General features: G+C 36.5%; 1 protein-coding gene across 4 annotated transcripts in view; it reads right to left on the reverse strand.

Moving 5' to 3' along the window:
* Positions 1–16,214: 16,214 nt before the first annotated feature.
* Positions 16,215–18,211, reverse strand: part of Rbbp6 (RB binding protein 6, ubiquitin ligase) — a 31,455-nt gene continuing 29,458 nt past the window's right edge. For all 4 annotated transcript variants that reach the window (XM_021725456.2, XM_021725455.2, XM_005323759.4 and 1 more), the window contains one exon: positions 16,215–18,204. In XM_021725456.2, the coding sequence (XP_021581131.2) occupies positions 16,635–18,204 (1,570 nt within the window). In that variant the 3' untranslated portion in view covers positions 16,215–16,634. The remainder of the gene's footprint in view (positions 18,205–18,211) is intronic.

The following is an 18,211-nucleotide window of genomic DNA, read 5'->3' on the forward strand; positions in this document are numbered from 1 at the left end:
AAAAGGGCTGGGGTTTTAGCTCAGTGGTTAAGTGCCACTGGATTCAATCCCTGGTACCAAAAATAAATGAATAAAAAATCAAATGTGGCTAAAAAAATCTTTCTTCTGCTGGAGATTAAACCTCGGGCCTGATGCATGCTAGGTAAGAACTCTACCACTGAGCATATCCCAGCCCACCTGAAATCTTTTCAACAAAGGAAACTCCAGAGCCAAATGACTTCACAGAGGAATCTGACCAAATTCTTAAGAAATAATTCCAATTCTACACAAGCTTTTCCAAACAATTAAAGAAATAAGAATATTTCTCAACTTATTGAGGCCAGTATTATTCTGACATGAAATCCAGATAAAGACAGTCCAAGGAATGTAACTACAAATCAATATCCCTATTGAACTTTGAAAAAAAAATCATTAATTCAATTTTAGCAAATTAAATTTAACAGTACATGAAGAGGCTATCACATAACGACCAAGTGGGATTTACCCCCAGCAAAAGAGGGTTGGTTTCACATTCAATTAATATAATCTATGCAATAACAAACTAGAAAAAGAAAAACCACTGAAAAATGCTTTTTTATTTTGCAAGACCAATATCCATTTTGGATAATTATTCTCAGCAAACTAGGAGTAGAAGGGAACTTCTTCAACCTGATAAAGGGCATTTATTTTAAAAATTTACAGCCAACAGCACACAAATGGTGCAAGACTGAACACTTTTCTCTTTAAGTCAGGAGTGTGGTCAGGACGCCTGCTCGGCCACGGCTGCTAAACAGCACGCAGGTCCTGGTGAGGACTGATAGGCAGAGAAAAGAACAGACACACATAAAAGGCCTCCAGGTCAGAAGACATAAAACTGTCTTAATTTGTAGGTAACATGACAATTTAAACAGAAAGTCCCAGGGAAAAAGATAATAACTCACATAAAAAGTTAATATGTGAGTTTGGTGAGGTTTCATAGAGCAGGAACGACTTCTAGAATGTATGGTACCTGCCCATGCTAGTGACCACGGGAAATAAAAACATTAATAAACAGCACTTGGAAAGGACGTGAGCATAAATCTGGTGAAAAATGTCAGTGACTTTTACTCTGAAAACTATAAAACACTGTTGAGAGATTAAAGACAAAACAAAAATGAAACAGGCCCGGGTGTGCAGGTGGGGAAGCTCAGGGTTAAGATGTCAGTTCTTCCCTGAGCTCCTATGTTGACTCAGTGCAATACCTTAGTTGGCTTTCTTTTTATTTATTTAAAATATTTTTTGTTGTTGATGTACCTTTATTTATTTATTTATTTATATGTGGTGCTGAGGATCGAACTCAGTGCCTCACACATGCCAGGCTAGTGCTCTACCACTGAGTCACAACCCTAGCCTTCTTTTTAATTGGAAAGTTGAGTACACAAATGTTTAACAGCAGCATTATTCACAATGACCCAAAGGTAGAAATAACCCACCTGCTGTCCATCAACAGATGAATGGATAAACAAAATGTGTCCCCCACTCGCACACATTTAGCCTTAAAAAAAGACGAAATTCTGGCATATGCTATAACATAGATGAAACTTAAAGATATTATTCAATGTGAAATAAGCCAGTCATAAAGACACAAATATTGGGGCTGGGGATGTGGCTCAAGCGGTAGCGCGCTCGCCTGGCATGCGTGCGGCCCGGGTTCGATCCTAAGCACCACATACCAACAAAGATGTTGTGTCCGCCGAGAACTAAAAAATAAATATTAAAAATTCTCTCTATCTCTCTCTCTCCTCTCTCTCTCTCTTTAATAAATAAATAAATAAAAAGAAAGAAAAAAAAGACACAAATATTTATGATTCCACTCACATGAGGTACCTACAGTAGTCAAATTCAGAGACAGAAAACAGAAGGGTGGTTGCCAGGAGCTAGGAGCTAGGGATGACAGGATGTGTTATTTCATCAGTACAGAGTTCCAGTTTGGGATGAAGAGCAAAGTTGTAGAGACAGATGATGGTGATGCCTGTCTATCAGTGAGAATGAACTCGACGCTATGAACAATGTCTCTAAAAATAATTTAAATGCCAAATTTTATGTTACTTCTATTTTACTACAATAGAAAAATTTTGAAAAATTGATTATAAAATTCACAGAAATGCAAGGGTATACAGTAGCAGGGAAGAAACCTTAATAAATATGTCAAAGGATAAAGCTATAGTAATCAAGAGAATGTGATATTGGTGTAAAGACAGATGCAAAATAAGTGGAACAGGATATAAAGCACACAATGTGGTCAGCTGATTTCCAACAATAAAAAACAACAATTCAGTGGGGAAAGTAGTCTTTTTAACAAATGTATTAACTTGGCTAATGTACATATGCCAAAAAAGAACTTTGATCCATACTTGCATTATACAAAAGAATTAACTCAAAATGGATCAAAGGCACTTCCGAACTCATTTTATGAGATCAGTATTGTTCTGGTATCAAAAGCAGACAAAGACACTAAAAGAAAACCATAGACTAGTATCCCTTATAAATTAAAAAGTCCTAAATAAAACATTAGCAAACTGCATCTTGTAATACACAAAAAGGAATTATACACCATGACCAAGTGGGATTTATCCCAGGAATGTAGAGTTGGATTGACATATGAAAATAAATCAATGCAATACACTATGTTAACAAGATAAAGATGAAACCCAACTCAATAGATGCAGAAAAAGCTTTTGACCCAATTCAATGCCTGCTCATGATAAAAATTCTAAACAAACTAGGAATAAAAGGAAGCTTCCTTGACATGATAAAAATAATTTATAACAATGTAGCACTGCTTAATCATGAAAAACCAAAGGCATTTCACCTACAATCAGGAAGAAGAAAACAACTCTTGCTTTTGCCACTTCTATTCAACACTGCATTGGGGGGTTCTGGCCAGAAAAATTGGGCAGTTTTTTTTTTTTAAAGGTATCCAGTTTGGAAAGGAGAATATTCCCAGATGATGTGACCATATTACAGAAACACCAATAAATCCTCAGAAACCATCAGACAGTAAGAAAGTTCAACAAGGCTGTAGAATGCAAGGTCAACATATAAAAATCCATTATTTTTATTTAATAAAGAAAGCCCTTAAATTTATAATAGAATTAAAAGAATAAAATACTTGGTTTAGGCAAAGATGTGTAAAACTTGTACAATGAAATGAATAAAACTTGTACAAAGATGTGTATAACTTGTATCTAGCTGAGATCATAAGAATAATTTAACTAAATGCCCATTTCTAAGAGAGGATACTTTGTATAATAAAAAATACCAAATTTAGTGAATATTACAAACTTTAAATCTAGTCTGAGTTCCTTTTGTAGCTGGATGATGTTAAATTTTTAACTCCCACAGCTTCATTTAAGAGTTTATAAATTATATTAGTATGAAGTTCAGGAAGGAATGTTGTGTGTAAGAAGTATCAGGTAAGTAGCATTTCTGAAATAATTAATACACTTGGCTTTCTTATCTTAAATCATGTCCCCTGAGACATGATAGTTACATATAGAGAACAGTTTTCTTCTCTCTACACATAAATACCACCAATAAAACTGCTTTTTAAAGGCCCTGAACTAGTACTTAAGTGGCATATATTCTATATCACTCCACAGTTTCAAATAAATTAGAGTAGTTGAACCATGTATGTAATATGGATGTGAAGATCATATACTTAGCCTAATGTTCATGCCATTTATATATCTTTATTGTCTTCTCATGTTCTAGAGAATAAGATTTTCATTCTTTTTAAACTGTTTACCTAATATGTATACAATAAAATATCTGTATAATAAAAAGAACTATAAAACATCCTGAAATAAATTAAAGAGGATCTAAATAGAGGGACAGAAATCCTGGATTGAAAAATTCAGTATTAAAATGGTAATATTATGCAAAGCAAGGTAAAGACTCAATGTAATCCCTACAAAAATCTTGACTATGTGTGTGTGTGTTTTTTTTCCTTCGGAAATGGACAAACTGATCCTAAAATTTGTATGGAAATGCAAGGGACCTAGAATAGCCAAGACAATCTTTAAAAAGAACGGAGTTGGAAGACTTGCGCTTCCTAGTTTCTAAACTTACTATAAAAGAAGCAGTGTGATACTGGCATATGGATGTATATATTTGTCTCTATATATTATAGAGATGCAGATACATACATATATATACATATATATATATACACACACACAGAGAGATACTTACATATATACATCTATCTATCGTTCTATCTAAATCAACAGACTAAAATTGAGAATCCAGACATAGATCCTCACGATCTATAATCAACTGATTTTGGAGAAGGTTCGAAGATTTGATGTGGAAATAAGTCTTCCAACAAATGGTCCTGGGACACACAAACATTCTCATGCAAAAAAAAGTGAAGTAGGGCTTCTTTTTCATACCATGTGCAAAAATTAACTTAAAATTCATCACATACCTGAATGTAAGAGCTAAAACTATATACACTACAGTGTTGGAATAAAGTGTAGATCTTTATGACCTTGATTAAGCAATGGTATTTTCTATGTGATACCGAAAGCACATGACAAATAAAAAATAAATAAGTTGGACATCATCAAAACAAAAACTTTTGTGCTTCAAAAGATACCAAACAGGAAGTAAAAAGAACCTATAGAATGGCTGAAAATATTTGCATACCATGTCTCTGATAAGGGACTTGTATCTAGACTATTTAAAGAAGATTTAAAACCCAACAATAAGACAAATGGCCCAATTAAAATATGGGCAGAGGGGCTGGGGATCTAGCTCAGTTGGTAGAGTACTTGCCTTGCATGCACAAGGCCTGAGTTCAATCCTCAGCACCACAAAAATTAAAAATAAAAAATAAAAGAGGAGGCTAGGGATGTGGCTCAAGCAGTAGCGCGCTCGCCTGGCATGCGTGCAGCCCGGGTTCGATCCTCAGCACCACATACAAACAAAGATGTGTCTGCCGAAAACTAAAAAATAAATATTTAAAAAATTAAAAAAAAAAATAAAAGAGGGGGAGGCGGAAGAAACTGGGTACAGTGGTGTGTGCCTGTAAACTTAGCAACACTGAAAATAAACCAGGTTATTACTTGAGCCCAAAAGTTTGAGGCCAGCCTGGGCAACACAGTAAGACTCCATCTCAAAGAAAGGTGGGTGTGTGTGGGGGGGAAGAAAATCTGAATAGATGTTTCTCCAAAAACAATCATCAACAACAACAAAGCAGATGAAAATGGATAATAAGCACATGAAAACATGCTCACAATCATTATTCACTATGGAAATGCAAATCAAAACCACAGTGTGATACCTCTTTATGCCACTAGGGGGTCTGTGATTAAAAAAGATGGACAATGACCAGTGTTGGAGTGTGTGCAGAAATTGGAAGTTCCATCCCCTGCTGGTGAGAACCTATTGACTATGCAATTTAGAAATAAGAAAAAGATTAGAATATACATTTCATTAAATAAAAGAGATGAGTGGCAAATAGAAAAAGAAACAACTGGGCATAAGAACAAGCAATCCCACTCACAGACCGATAACTGAAAATATCTGTCCACATAAAAACATGTGTGCAAAATGTTGAAGCCACCTTGCTCCTAGTAGCCAGAAATAGACAACACCCGGATGCCTTCAACTGATGAGCAAGATGGGGTAGATCCATGGCTTGGTTATTATTCAGTCATGGAAAGGAAGCAAACAGGGGCATACGCCACAACCCAAAAGGATCTTGCAAACATGCCCGTGAGGGAAGCCAGACACTAAGGTCAATGTGAAAAGTGCAGAGCAGGCCGATCCACAAAGATCAAGAGAAAATTAGCAGGTGCCAGGAGCTGAAGTGAGAAAAGAATGGAGAGTGACTGCTGATGGCTGTGGGGTTTCTTCTTGGGGTGGTGAGTGTGTCCCAAAATTAATGGTAATGAGAACACAACTTGTAACATACTTAAACCCACTCAGTGGTACAGATCAAATAAAATAATTTTATAGCATGTGAAATACATTTTAATGAAGCTGTATTAAAAATGGATCAGGGCTAAGGGTGTCGTTTGGTGGCAGATGGCATGCTTATTAGTGTGTGCAAGGCCCTGGGTGCCACTGACAGCAAAACAAGATACAAACAAAATCAAAAAACAAAAAATCCCCCCAAAAAACATTAATTTAAGTGCAGAACCTAAAGTCATGCAATTATATAGAAAAGAAAAATGAGCAATCTTTTTGAGCCTGGGTTAGGTAATAGTTTCTTAACACCAAAAGCACATTTTTTACAAGACCAAATCTATAAATAAGTTGGACCTCATCAAAATAAGCAGTTTCTGGTTTTCAAAAGACAATGTTGAGGGGCTGGTAAAGCACTTGCCTAGCATGTGAGGAGCCCTAGGTTTGATCCTTAATACCACATAAAAATAAATAAATAAAAATAAAGGTATTATTGTCCATCTACAACTAAAAGAAAAAAAAATTTAAAAAAACACAATATTCAGTAGACCAAGTCACAGACCAGAACATGTGTATAACACATATTTGATAAAGGACATGTATCTTAAATATATAAAGGACCCTCAAAATGTATTGACTATGCAATTTAGAAATAAGCAAAAGATTAGAATATGCATTTCATTAAATAAAAGAGATGAGTGGCAAATAGCACCTAAGAAAAGAGCTCACCAGGAAATGATGAAAACACAATGAGATACTACTCATTATTAGAATGCTCAAACTAAAAAGACTGGCCACAGCATGCATTGATGAGAACGTGGGCAGCATGAACTCACTGCTGATGGACATGTGAAATGGTCATCCACTTTAGAAAAAACAGTTTGGCAGTTACTTAAAATGTTAAACAGACTCCTACTGTGAGACCCAGTAATTCCACTCCTGGAAATTCACCCATAAGACATGAAATAGCATATCCCTCAAAAGAATTGTCCATCCATGTTTCTAGTGGCTTTATTTCTAATATTCCCAAACTAGAAACAAGCTGAATCCTCACCCATGAGTGGATGGTTAAACAGACAGAAACAACAAAATCTACTCAGGAACAAAAGAAATGAAGCATGCCACAGCAGGGATGGCTTTCCAAATAATTATGTTGAGAGAAGACAGTAAACAAACAAACAGAGTACTGTTACACGAGTCCATGCATATTATGGTCTAGAAAATTCAAACAAATTTATAGTGTCATATGAATTTAGAGCACATCAAGAGTTGCTTGGGGGTGAGAGAATGCGGAAGGGTGGAATGGAAGGCTTACAGAGAGACACAAGAAAATATTTAGGGAGAAAGATGGGTTTATCTTGAGCGTGGTGATGGTCAATGGTTTCACAAGTGTACACAGATCAAAACAATGTAAACATGCAGAGTCTAATATATGGTAATTAGGTCTCAGGTGGTAAAAAATAAAAATGGCCTGTTATGTACTGATATTTGAAACAGATATCAGTACAATAATTAGACTAAGAGAAAAATGCTACCAAATTTGGTATTAGTGTACTTGACATTATATGTAGTAGAAAAAGTTGATAATCTAAAATATCTAGAAACCAATGAAGTTATGGCACATCTATACACAACAGAATATTAAACAGCTATAACAGAGAACTTTTCCTATGTATTAATCAAGAATAATGTTCAGGTATACAGTGAAAAAGGCAAAGGGCAAAACAATATACTTAATAATATATTGTTTATATAAAAAGGGCAATAAAAGTGAGTGTCAATGCTTGAAAATGTATAAAAACAACTTTGGAAAGACATATACGAACCTAATAATAGCAGTCAGCTGGGGAAGAGCTGTGCAAACAGCTGTTCAAAGGAGGCTTCTTCATCTGTACACAAATAAGTACATATGTGATTTCTGAACCATACAAGGGTATTACATATTCATAAAACAAAGATACAAACAACCCTAAAATATTTATAAAGATCAGGATAATTACACATAAACTTAAGAAAAACTGAAAGTAAAATGTCTTTATGTTGTGGAATTAATTTTAATTGTCTTCTTTTTGATTCCTGTAATTTCTAAATTGCCTAAAACTAATGCATGCTACTTCTGAAGTTGTAGAGCAAAAATCAACGTTTCAGTAAAGAAAGAAGAAAAGGAAAGACAAAGGGATAAGAATAAAGGGATCAGAAATCATTTGGTTAAAAAAAAGTTTATCCTATGCATGGGTGAATAAATGGGTGTGAAAAAGTAATTTAAAAAATGAAACAAAGTATATAGAGACTAAGAGTTGTTTCCTTCAGAAACAACAAAAAGATTAGAATTAAAAAAAAATTTCATATTCTCAGCAAGTAGATTCTGCATTTATTTAACTTGACCAAGTTGTCAAAGAAAAGCTACAGCAAAGGAGGACTGAAGGGAGGTCAGAAATGTTGTTTGGAATTAACAACCACAAGGAAGGAAGTAAATGACGGATTATACACAGCAGTTATTGGAATTAGCAAGACAAACTGATTTTTCCCCACAGAAAAAGATTAAAAATGACTTTCTAAAAAAGTTTATGGAAAAACATGTATGGAAGACAAATCCCTTAGTTACATTATATTCTACAGACAGACTCCTAAAAGAATGAAAGAAAAAAAAGTAATGAAGGAAGAGGAAGACATGGAGGAGGAAAAAGAGAAATAAGGAAATGGAAGAAAATGTTCTTGATCTAAAGAGGTAATTGATATACTGACCAAAGAGCCAGAAATCAGACATCTAGAAAGATCTTGAAAAGATGAACAGACCAGATCTGTAGTGTTTTGGGGGGAAATCTTTAATATTTAATCAGGTCCAGTTTTTGCTCAATCTGACTTGGCAAGCACAGCTGACATTTTGACACACTATTGATAACAGAGCAGGACTAAGGAATTCCAGTGAAGTGCAATGAACTGAATATTCCATATGTACCTCTGTCCATCCCCAGTGTACCACGGTGGTAAAACAGGCACAAATTAGAACAAAAGAGCAGGAAAGGAAATAGCCAACACATTTTTGAACGGTGAAATTCATGTGGACAAACAGTAACTGACCTAGCAGACCAGAAAGCAGAAGTGTAAATCAAAAGCCCAAAGACAGACGCCTCATGACATAGAAGCCCAGAAAAAATCAGAATATCAGATAAGGGATAACTCCCGAGAGCAGGAATGCACGTGGGGCCACGAGGTGAATACTGAGCAACTCAGCCTGGCAGGAGACAAGTCCTTTTGGAGCAGCGCTTTCCAATCTTGGATGCATACTGGAATCTACTGGGAGATTAAAAGTCCAGTGTTCAGGCCACATCCCAGATGTGTCAAATCAGAAACACCCAGCCTTCAGTATTTTTTGAAGTTCCCCAGATAATCTCATATGCATTTCTCTTGAGCACCACTGACAGGTCGACTCTGGACCTGACATCAGGCTCGGCCTGAGCAGGGGTGCTGTGCTGAAGGCGGGGTTGAGTCCAAGTCTGTATATTCTGAATGAAGCCTACATTTCTGGTAGCTAGGTTTGTGACAAAGTTGCACCTTGTCCTCCCCCGTCTGAAGAGTGGAGGGTTCCTCCCTGGGAAATGATGAAAAATGATGAAAAATGATGAAAAATGACAAGAAAAATGTCTAGAGGAGGCTGGGGTTGTGCTCAGTGTAGAGCACTTGCTAGCATGTGTTTGATTCTCAGTACAGCATATAAATAAATAAAAATAAAGCTCCATGAACAAAAAAATATGTATATACATATTTTTTAGAAAAAGAAAAACACCTCGAGATCCCCAATGAAATGATCCAACCAGATCACCTTACTGAATGTACTTCATAAATCTCACAAATTTCTAATTCAAGGAGCTATCTTCCTGGGGCTGGGATTGTGGCTCAGTGGTAGAGCGCTCGCCTAGCACGGGCCGGACCTGGGTTCGATCCTCAGCACCATATAAAAATAGAGGCATTGTGTTGTATCCATCTACATCTAACAAATAAATATTTTTTTTAAAAAAGGAGCTATCTTCCTAAGTCATAATATATCCATGAGAAAAGAACAATAAGCATCCAGGAAAAAAAAGAACTCTTGAGAATATTATAAATATTTCAGGAGACATAAAAATATTGGAAAATGCTGAGGAAATTTCACAACAAAAATATACATGAAAAATAGGAAATCTAACATCCAAATAATGAGTCCCCAAAAATAAAGAAAAAAAATCAGAAAACTTTATCCCATAATAAAAGAATGTGTCCTACAGCGAAAGATACAATTTTCCAGTTTGAAAGGGCTCATATGGCATTTGAACAGAAACTTCTCAAAGAAGAAACACAAGTGTCCAACAAATATATGAAAAAATATTAAACATCTCTAACAATGAGGGAAATGTAAATCGAAACTACACTAAGATTTCATCTCCTTCTAGTCAGAAAAGCAAGGACCAAGAATACAAACAAACAATAAATGCTGGCGAGGCTGTGGGAAGAGATACGCTTGTTGGTGGGACTGCAGACTAGTTTCTGGAAAGCACTATGGAGACTCCTCACAAAAACAGGGATGGAACCATCACATGACCCAGCTATCCCACTCCTTTGGATTTTCCCCAAAGATCTAAAATCAACATACTACTTCGATATAGCCACCTCAATGTTTATAGCAGCACAATTCACAATAGCTAAATTATGGAATCAACCCAGATGCCCATCAACTGATGCATGGATTAATAAAGTATGAGATAAATAAATAAACATAATAAAGTATGAGAGTTCTACTAAGCCATCAAAAAGAATGAAATTATGGCATTTGCCAGCAAATAGACGGAAATAGAAGGAGAATTGGATAATACAATGAACCTATCAAATGTAAATTAATAGATGAGGGGATATATATAGCTTAGTTGGTAGAGTGTTTGGTTCCCTCGAACAAGGCCTTAGGTTCAATTCCCAGCACCACACACACTCAAAAAAAAAAAAAAAATTAATAGAGGAGGGTTGGGTTGTGGCTCAGTGGTAGAGCACTTGCCTCGCATGTGTGAGGCACTGCGTTCGATCCCTGGCACCACACAAAAATAAACAAAATAAAGGTATTCATAAAAATAAAGGTCCATCAATGACATGTATGTATAAATTAATAGATGAGTGAAAGGAAGTCTAATAGAGGAACGAGAATTGGAGGGGGAGAGAGGACGTGGTGGGGGAAGAGGGGATCATGAACTGAAATCGAATTCCATGCAGGTATGAATTTGCCGGGATAACCCAACTACTATGTCTAAAGAATTCAAGAAAATTGACTTCCTATGAACTCTTCCTCAGGAGTTTACAAGATCATGTGTCAGAAAAAATAAAAACTATGTGTCCTCCACCACCGAGTGAGGAAGCAATCAAAAAAGACAGAATGGAAGGCACAGGCCCACTGCAGAAGGCACGGTGAACTCCCGGGAGCTGGCAGCATTGAGCTCTGTGGCAGGCCTAGCAGGCAACAGTGTTTTTTTTTGTTTGTTTTTTGTTTTTGGATAGGAAGAAGAAAGATTCTAGGAGGAATATGCCAAGAAAAAAGATAAAACTGATGAAATATTTGATTAATTTGAATATACTAAGAGGAGGTTTATGCTTCTGATAACCTAGAAAAATAAAACAAAAAGTTTTCATAATTTCAGAAAAGTTCCCAGAAAGGCATTTTACTATTCCAAATGATTCAACTAATTCAATTATGAACTCTGTATATATATTCAGATTTATGCATATGTATACAATTTTTAAAAGCTTTATTATTCTATATCTGTGTGTAATATATGTAATAATGTACTCCATTATGATTTACTCTAAATGACAAAACTTTTATCTAGAGGATGGAGGAGGGGAGATGTGTATGTGTGCCAAGGTGGTGGGAAGAATGACGTAATTTTGGACTTAGGGTTTGGTCTGAAAGCCTAAAGGCAATAAAATTGCTTTATTGACATTTTTGCTTTACTACTGTGAGGGGTTAATTTTAACTTTTTTCAGATAAAATGGCCATTTGTATTTCTGTATAAAAATTGAAATAATTTTTAAATACTGGACTGGAGGAAAAGTTGCAATTTTGGAAAACAGCAGCTTCTTCTGCTCTCCAATGGCACAATCCATCTCAGGAAAATTGTTTCTTGGTTCAAAAAAAAAAAAAACTTAATGACTAATTTCAGCTTAAAAGTGGAAGAGCCTACAGTGTGGGACCAAAAGGAAGAAAAAGTGAGAGAACATGGCCATGTTCTGAGAAGATAGAAATATCATAGTTTGTGAAGATTGAGACTTAGTGAGAGATGAGAAAAACCAGCACCAGGAATATATCTCAAGGAACCAAGAAGGAACAAACCAAGATAAACCAGGTTTCATTCAATAATTGTTAAAACTTTTGGGGAAGATCCCTGGTTTCCAGTTGACTGAACAGTTTGGAAAAAATGACCTAAGCTATTAAAGGTGATCCCAGAAGACTGGGGAAATACAGGCTAATCCTTGGGTCATGTAATTATAAAAAATATTTAATTCAGCTGGGCACAGTGCACATTCCTGTTATTACAGCTACCACAGAGGCTGAGGCTGAGGCAGGAGGATCTCACTAAGGCTAGCTTGGGCAATTTACTGAGACCCTGTCTCAAAAATTAAAAAAGAGCTGGGGTGTAGCTCAGAGGTAGCCTCTGGGTTCAATCCCCAGTACCACCCCCCATCCCCCACCAAATCCCTTTTAGAATCCTAAGAAACTTTTTTTTTTCCAAAGCTGCTTACAGGGGTGGGGGTGGGGCGTGAATCTATCCTCTTCACATGCTCAAACTGTTTTATATTTAGTCCCAACTTCTGATGTTACATTCAATTCCACTAACTTGTCTATTCTAGCACCAATACCATAATGCTTTGAGAATTCTGTCTCCCTTCCCACCCAACAGAAGCCAGGTTAATAAGACCCATGTGGCCTGCCCTCCTTCCTAGCCGGGATCAGCTGTAACCAATGTTCTGTGATGGACTCTTCCTCCATCTCCATCAATACAGGAGCTTAATCTTCCTGATCCACTTGTGCAATTGTTACATTTAAAGTGACTTCTAAGTGAACATTCCCCGGGAACACAGGGTGTTCATGAGGCCCATGATCCACTCAAGCTTCCCAAGAGTCCATCTGCTTTCGAAGGCAGAGAGCTCTGTCAGTAGATGGGTGTCTGCATTTCTTCTTTCTTAAACATCTTTTAAGATGTGGTAATATGGCAGAAGTCCCCCACATTTGTGGCTCTCTACCATCCCATTTTCCCCCTGGTTTTTAGCCTTACCCTATCTTTTAATTTTCATATTTGTTTTTATTAGTTTCTAAGACATGGAAACACCTACGAGGCTCTGGGCATCATTAAATTTGTGTTAAAAATATATTTAGTCAATTATTACAATTTTATTAAGGTGTCAAATTCAGTTATTACAATTTTATTGAGGTGTCAAATGTTTCTGTAAGAGAACACTTTATTTGGAATCCTAAATACATGTCCATACTCTAATTGCCACTAAAAACTTTAAAATGGAAAACTGAATTGAAAGAAGATTCATAATGCCCAAGCCAACTTCATGGCAATTCAAAGGCAGGCACATTGCCAAGAGAGGAGGAGCAAGCTCTGAGCTAGGCTCCGCTGTAACAGGAGACCACTGTTCACCTCCCATTAAGTTTTTAAAAAGTACATAAAGGAATTAGCCTGTCACTTTTAAAAATTCTGTTGGCATAATCATCAAAATAATCTCAAAGGCTAATAAAAAGGAGTTTTGATAAACTGCTTAGATTACTACAAAGAATTCTTTGAAATATTCCCTTTAACCCTTTCTTACTAGTATTTCAAATTGTTCTTCACAGATAGCAGCTCCATGTTATTCTTTATTAAGGATTTAAGTGGCTTACTTAATTCTATACTTTCCTAACAGAAAATTTAAAATCTAAGAGCTGGTGAGGATGTAGAGAAAAGGGAACCCTTGCACACTGTTGGAGGGAATGTACATTATTAGTATGTCCATTATCGAAAACTGAATGGAGTTCCTCAAAAAATTAAAACTAGAGTTGCCACATTATCCAGCAATCCTACTACTTTATATATATGGAGTGCTATAAGTATGCATACGTAGATAAATCACTAAATAGCTTCCGATGCGATCAGAGGAACACTTGCACAAATCAGGAATAAATCATCAAACATATGACACTCCTATGTTCACTGAAGCATTGTTCACCATTACCCCCGCCTCCCATGGAAATACCCAAAGTACCCATATCAAAATGATGAAGAAGGAAAATGCAGTAAACATACACAGTGAAACAGCATTCAGTCAGAGAGGGTAGAATCCTGTCACTTGTGACATGAATGAAACTTGAGTTCTTTGCTAAATGAAATAGGCCAAAGATCAAGCACTTCATGATCTTATACATATGTGGAATATAGGAAGTTGAGAGTAGGATGGTGGTTACCAGGAACCAGGGAGAACTGGTAGGTGGTGGGGGTGGGGAGAGAAGGATTGATGGGGAGGAGGACACCAGTTAGTGGGGGAGCCAGAGGTTCTGGTATGCTGTTGCACAGTAGGGGGACTACAGGTAACAGTAATGTCCTGTGTTTCTTAAAGCTACAGAAAAGATTTCTGAAAGTTTTCACCACAAAGAAATGATATATGATCAGTTAAAAATGATTTTAAAAATGTGAAAAATTGATGCCAAAGGGGTGTTTATGACCTACAAAGCAGTACACTCAAAACACACATATTTATACACTCACCTAAGGCTTTGTTATTGTTGTTAAAAAATAACAAGTGCTGAAGCTAAAGCAAACTAACAATAGTAAAAAGAAGGTCTTAGAGCACATTCCAGAGGTTTTCTTCTATAGAGTTGGGCAAAATAATAGCATTTGTTAAATGAACTAAACAGGTAAAAGGGGATAACACATATCTCGGATCACTTGCACAAATTGGGAAGAATAAATCATTAAGTCACTTTCCACCTGATATCACTGGCTTAAATATTCTGGAGGGGGTTCAGCTCCCTTCATCTGCTGACACTAGCAAGGCAACTATTTTAGCCACCTGATTTTAACAGTTTGGAATACTGAAACATGGTTTCCTGGTTACTGGGAGAACACTATTTCTCAAATCTATAGTAGCTCAAAAATGAATTTCTTCCCTTGGGGTGTAGGGGGAAGCTGACACATTGCAGTGAAGTATGCATTTACTGGCCCCTAGGCATATTTCAACCACTATGTAGGAAAGAATTTGCCTGGTACAATAACCTTAAAGTTAAAAAAATTATGTAATCTTATTATTTAAAACATTTATTGATTACTATGTCCATAGAATGGTTTTTGGAACATAAACGAGACACATACCTTTTGAGCTCACACTTGTTGCTGTGAAGGAGACACACACACAGTCCACTTAAAGAAATCTGATTGCTACTAGAGTATACTTTCCAAATTTCTCAGTCCTAAATGGCTTTCATGATTACAGTGCTTGTGTACAAATTTTAAGTCAATATTTTAAAATGCTGCACTAAATGCACACTCACATTCAGAAAAGTTTATCTGTATGCCATTTAAAATCACACATCAACAGCAGCAGACAGTGTGGTGTACCTGGCCGAGTCTGGAAATGCTTTTAGTCAGAGCAAGGCAGCAGCTTGTTGCTCATATAAAGCCTTGTCTTCAACCACCAAAGCCCTCCAGGATCACCAGATCACAAGTGTTCTCCATTTTTTCTAAATGAAAATGAACATAATCCCCATTTACGAGTTTCTTAAGTGCAACTCCTATGTACATTTCCTAGATCCTTTTCGTTGTTCACAGTATTCTTCCTGAACCACAGCAATAAAGCAATAACCCACCACAGTCTTATCTAGTACTTACTGTTTGCTCTTATCAACTGGGTAGACGGGGCAGGCCACAGATGCTCACAGGTTTACCTGCATTCTCCTTTACAAGAGATTTAATACTAACTTATCAAAATTTCAAGAAATGTCTTCCGGTCATAAATCACACTTCCTTGTCTCCAAGTTGTAAACCCAAACCTTTAAGAAATGAAGCTTCTATTTACTGTAGTCAAGATCCCCTAGATTTATTCAACCATATTGCCAACTGACCTGACCTATTTCCAGCCACCTATCTCCAGCCCACCTTTGTATCTCCAATGTGCCAAATTAAATTTTAAACATCCAATTCAGCCTAAAGGCTCAAAGGATGTTTTGAATAGGGAAAGGGAAGAGATACCATACTGTTTTCTTTAAATAATGCAAATATTCAACATTTGAAAAGTTTACTGAAAACTTTTATTGTAATCAAAAAGTGACATAACGGGGTTGTAATGAATTCAGCAAATCATTCTGCTGATATTTAGAACTTATATCAGCGTTTGCCAGGCAATTAAAAAAATTCAAATGTGAAAATTTCACAGTACAGTAAACTCCACCCCAACTAATTAATGGTGGTTAAAAATAATAGGCCCTAGCAAAACCTCTCATGTTACATGGTCACACACTCACAGTTCTGTACAAAAGTTCGTGTTATAAAGCTCTGATGTAAAAATCAAATAATCAAGCAGCAATATTTTAAGTGCAGCACAGGGTCTTCCATGTCATTATTTACAAGGCTTGAATCTCTTTACATTATAACAAAATTTAATACAGATGACTTAGTAATTAAGTCAGTTAAAAATAATCTGTCCTCCTACACAGTGACAGATTTCACTTTTTGGTCATCTTTCTCCTTCTCCTTTTCTTTGTCTTTGCTTTTCTTTGACTTCTTTTTCTTGTGTTTGTGTTTCTGGCTTTTTTCCAACTCTAATTCAGTGCCTGCATGCTTCTTATGCTTCTTATGCTTTTTATGTTTCTTGTGCTTTTTCTTTTCCTTCTTTTTCTTCTTCTTCTTGCTATCCTGACTTTCAGCTGAGCTGGCACTGCTACTGTGGCTTCGGGTCTGGCTTCCAGAAGGGCTGTGACTTCTACTTGGACTAACACTAGGGCTACTTTGACTCTGGCTCCTGCTTACGCCCACCTGGGGGACTGCTGCTGTGTCCAGGCTCTCTTTTGCTTTCTCCATCATTTTATCTTTCAGCTCCTTAGAAATGTTTCCAGAAGTTTCTTCTTCTTTCACAGATACATTACTTTCACTGTCACTTTCATTATAGTCTGGTTCAAAAGCAGCTTCATCAGTCTCTCTAGTTAAGTCAGAGGACAGTCTGGAGGAATGACTTAACTGGGGTTTAGGCTTGATAGCATTCTTGTCAATCTGTCCAGTAACTGGTTCTTTTTCAATCTGTGGGTCTGGTGGGTTAAGTACATAAAGTAATTTACTATTATTTGACTCTTTATTGTTCCGTGCCTCTAACACATGCTTCTCTCGATCCTTACCAGGATTTTTATCTACAGATTTTGTCTCTTCACTTGGGCGCTTAGTATCATAGGGGGTTTTCTGATCATGAGGCTTTTTCTCTCTTGGTGGACTAGAATTACTTTTTTTGGAATCTCCTGTTCCTTTTTTAGGCAACTCTCTCTCCTCCCTTGGCTTATTTTTCTGCCCAGATGCAGAATCTTTACTCCGAGGAGGAGAGTCTTTTCTTCTTGTTAATTCATTTCTTTCCTCTCTACGTTTGGAACTTGAGTACTCTCTGTTGTCATAGTCAGTTTTTTTGTCTCTGTTGGGAGTGAAGTCTTTATTTGAGGAACCACGAATGGAATCATGCTTTTCTGAAGCTCTAGTCTCTTTGGAAGATTGAGACAGACTTTTAAAATTTCCTTGTTCATTCAGACGGTCCAAATTACTATCTTTCTCTGGTTGAGTGCTGTTCTTCCTTTTTTCAGGGTTTTCTTTTTCTAACACTGAATGATCTCGATCTTTGGTTTTCCCCTTTTCACTAGATGAAGAGTTTTTTGAACTTTTGACTTCATGCTGTGTAACTTCATGGCTCACCTCTTTGGTGAGTTTCTGAATTTTCTCTGATGGCTCACTTTCTTTCTCTGTGTATTTGACTGTATTTGATGGCTTAGTACTAACATTCTTTATAACACTGGCAGGTTTTCCTACACTTGGTACAGGCTGTGTGGATTTAACATCTTCTTCTTCAGATTCAAAGTCATCTTTATCCCATTTAGACTGAGGAACCTGGATCATAATAATAACATCTTCGGCAGGAGCAGTATTGTCATTATTATATTCTTCCATAGTTTTAATGACAGTTCTCTTTGTATCTGTTTTCTCTTCAGATTTCCGCACAGGACTGCCTCCAGTTGAGCTTGTACTAAAAA

The sequence above is a fragment of the Ictidomys tridecemlineatus genome, chromosome 10, assembly GCF_052094955.1.
Source record: "Ictidomys tridecemlineatus isolate mIctTri1 chromosome 10, mIctTri1.hap1, whole genome shotgun sequence".
NCBI lineage: Eukaryota > Metazoa > Chordata > Mammalia > Rodentia > Sciuridae > Ictidomys > Ictidomys tridecemlineatus.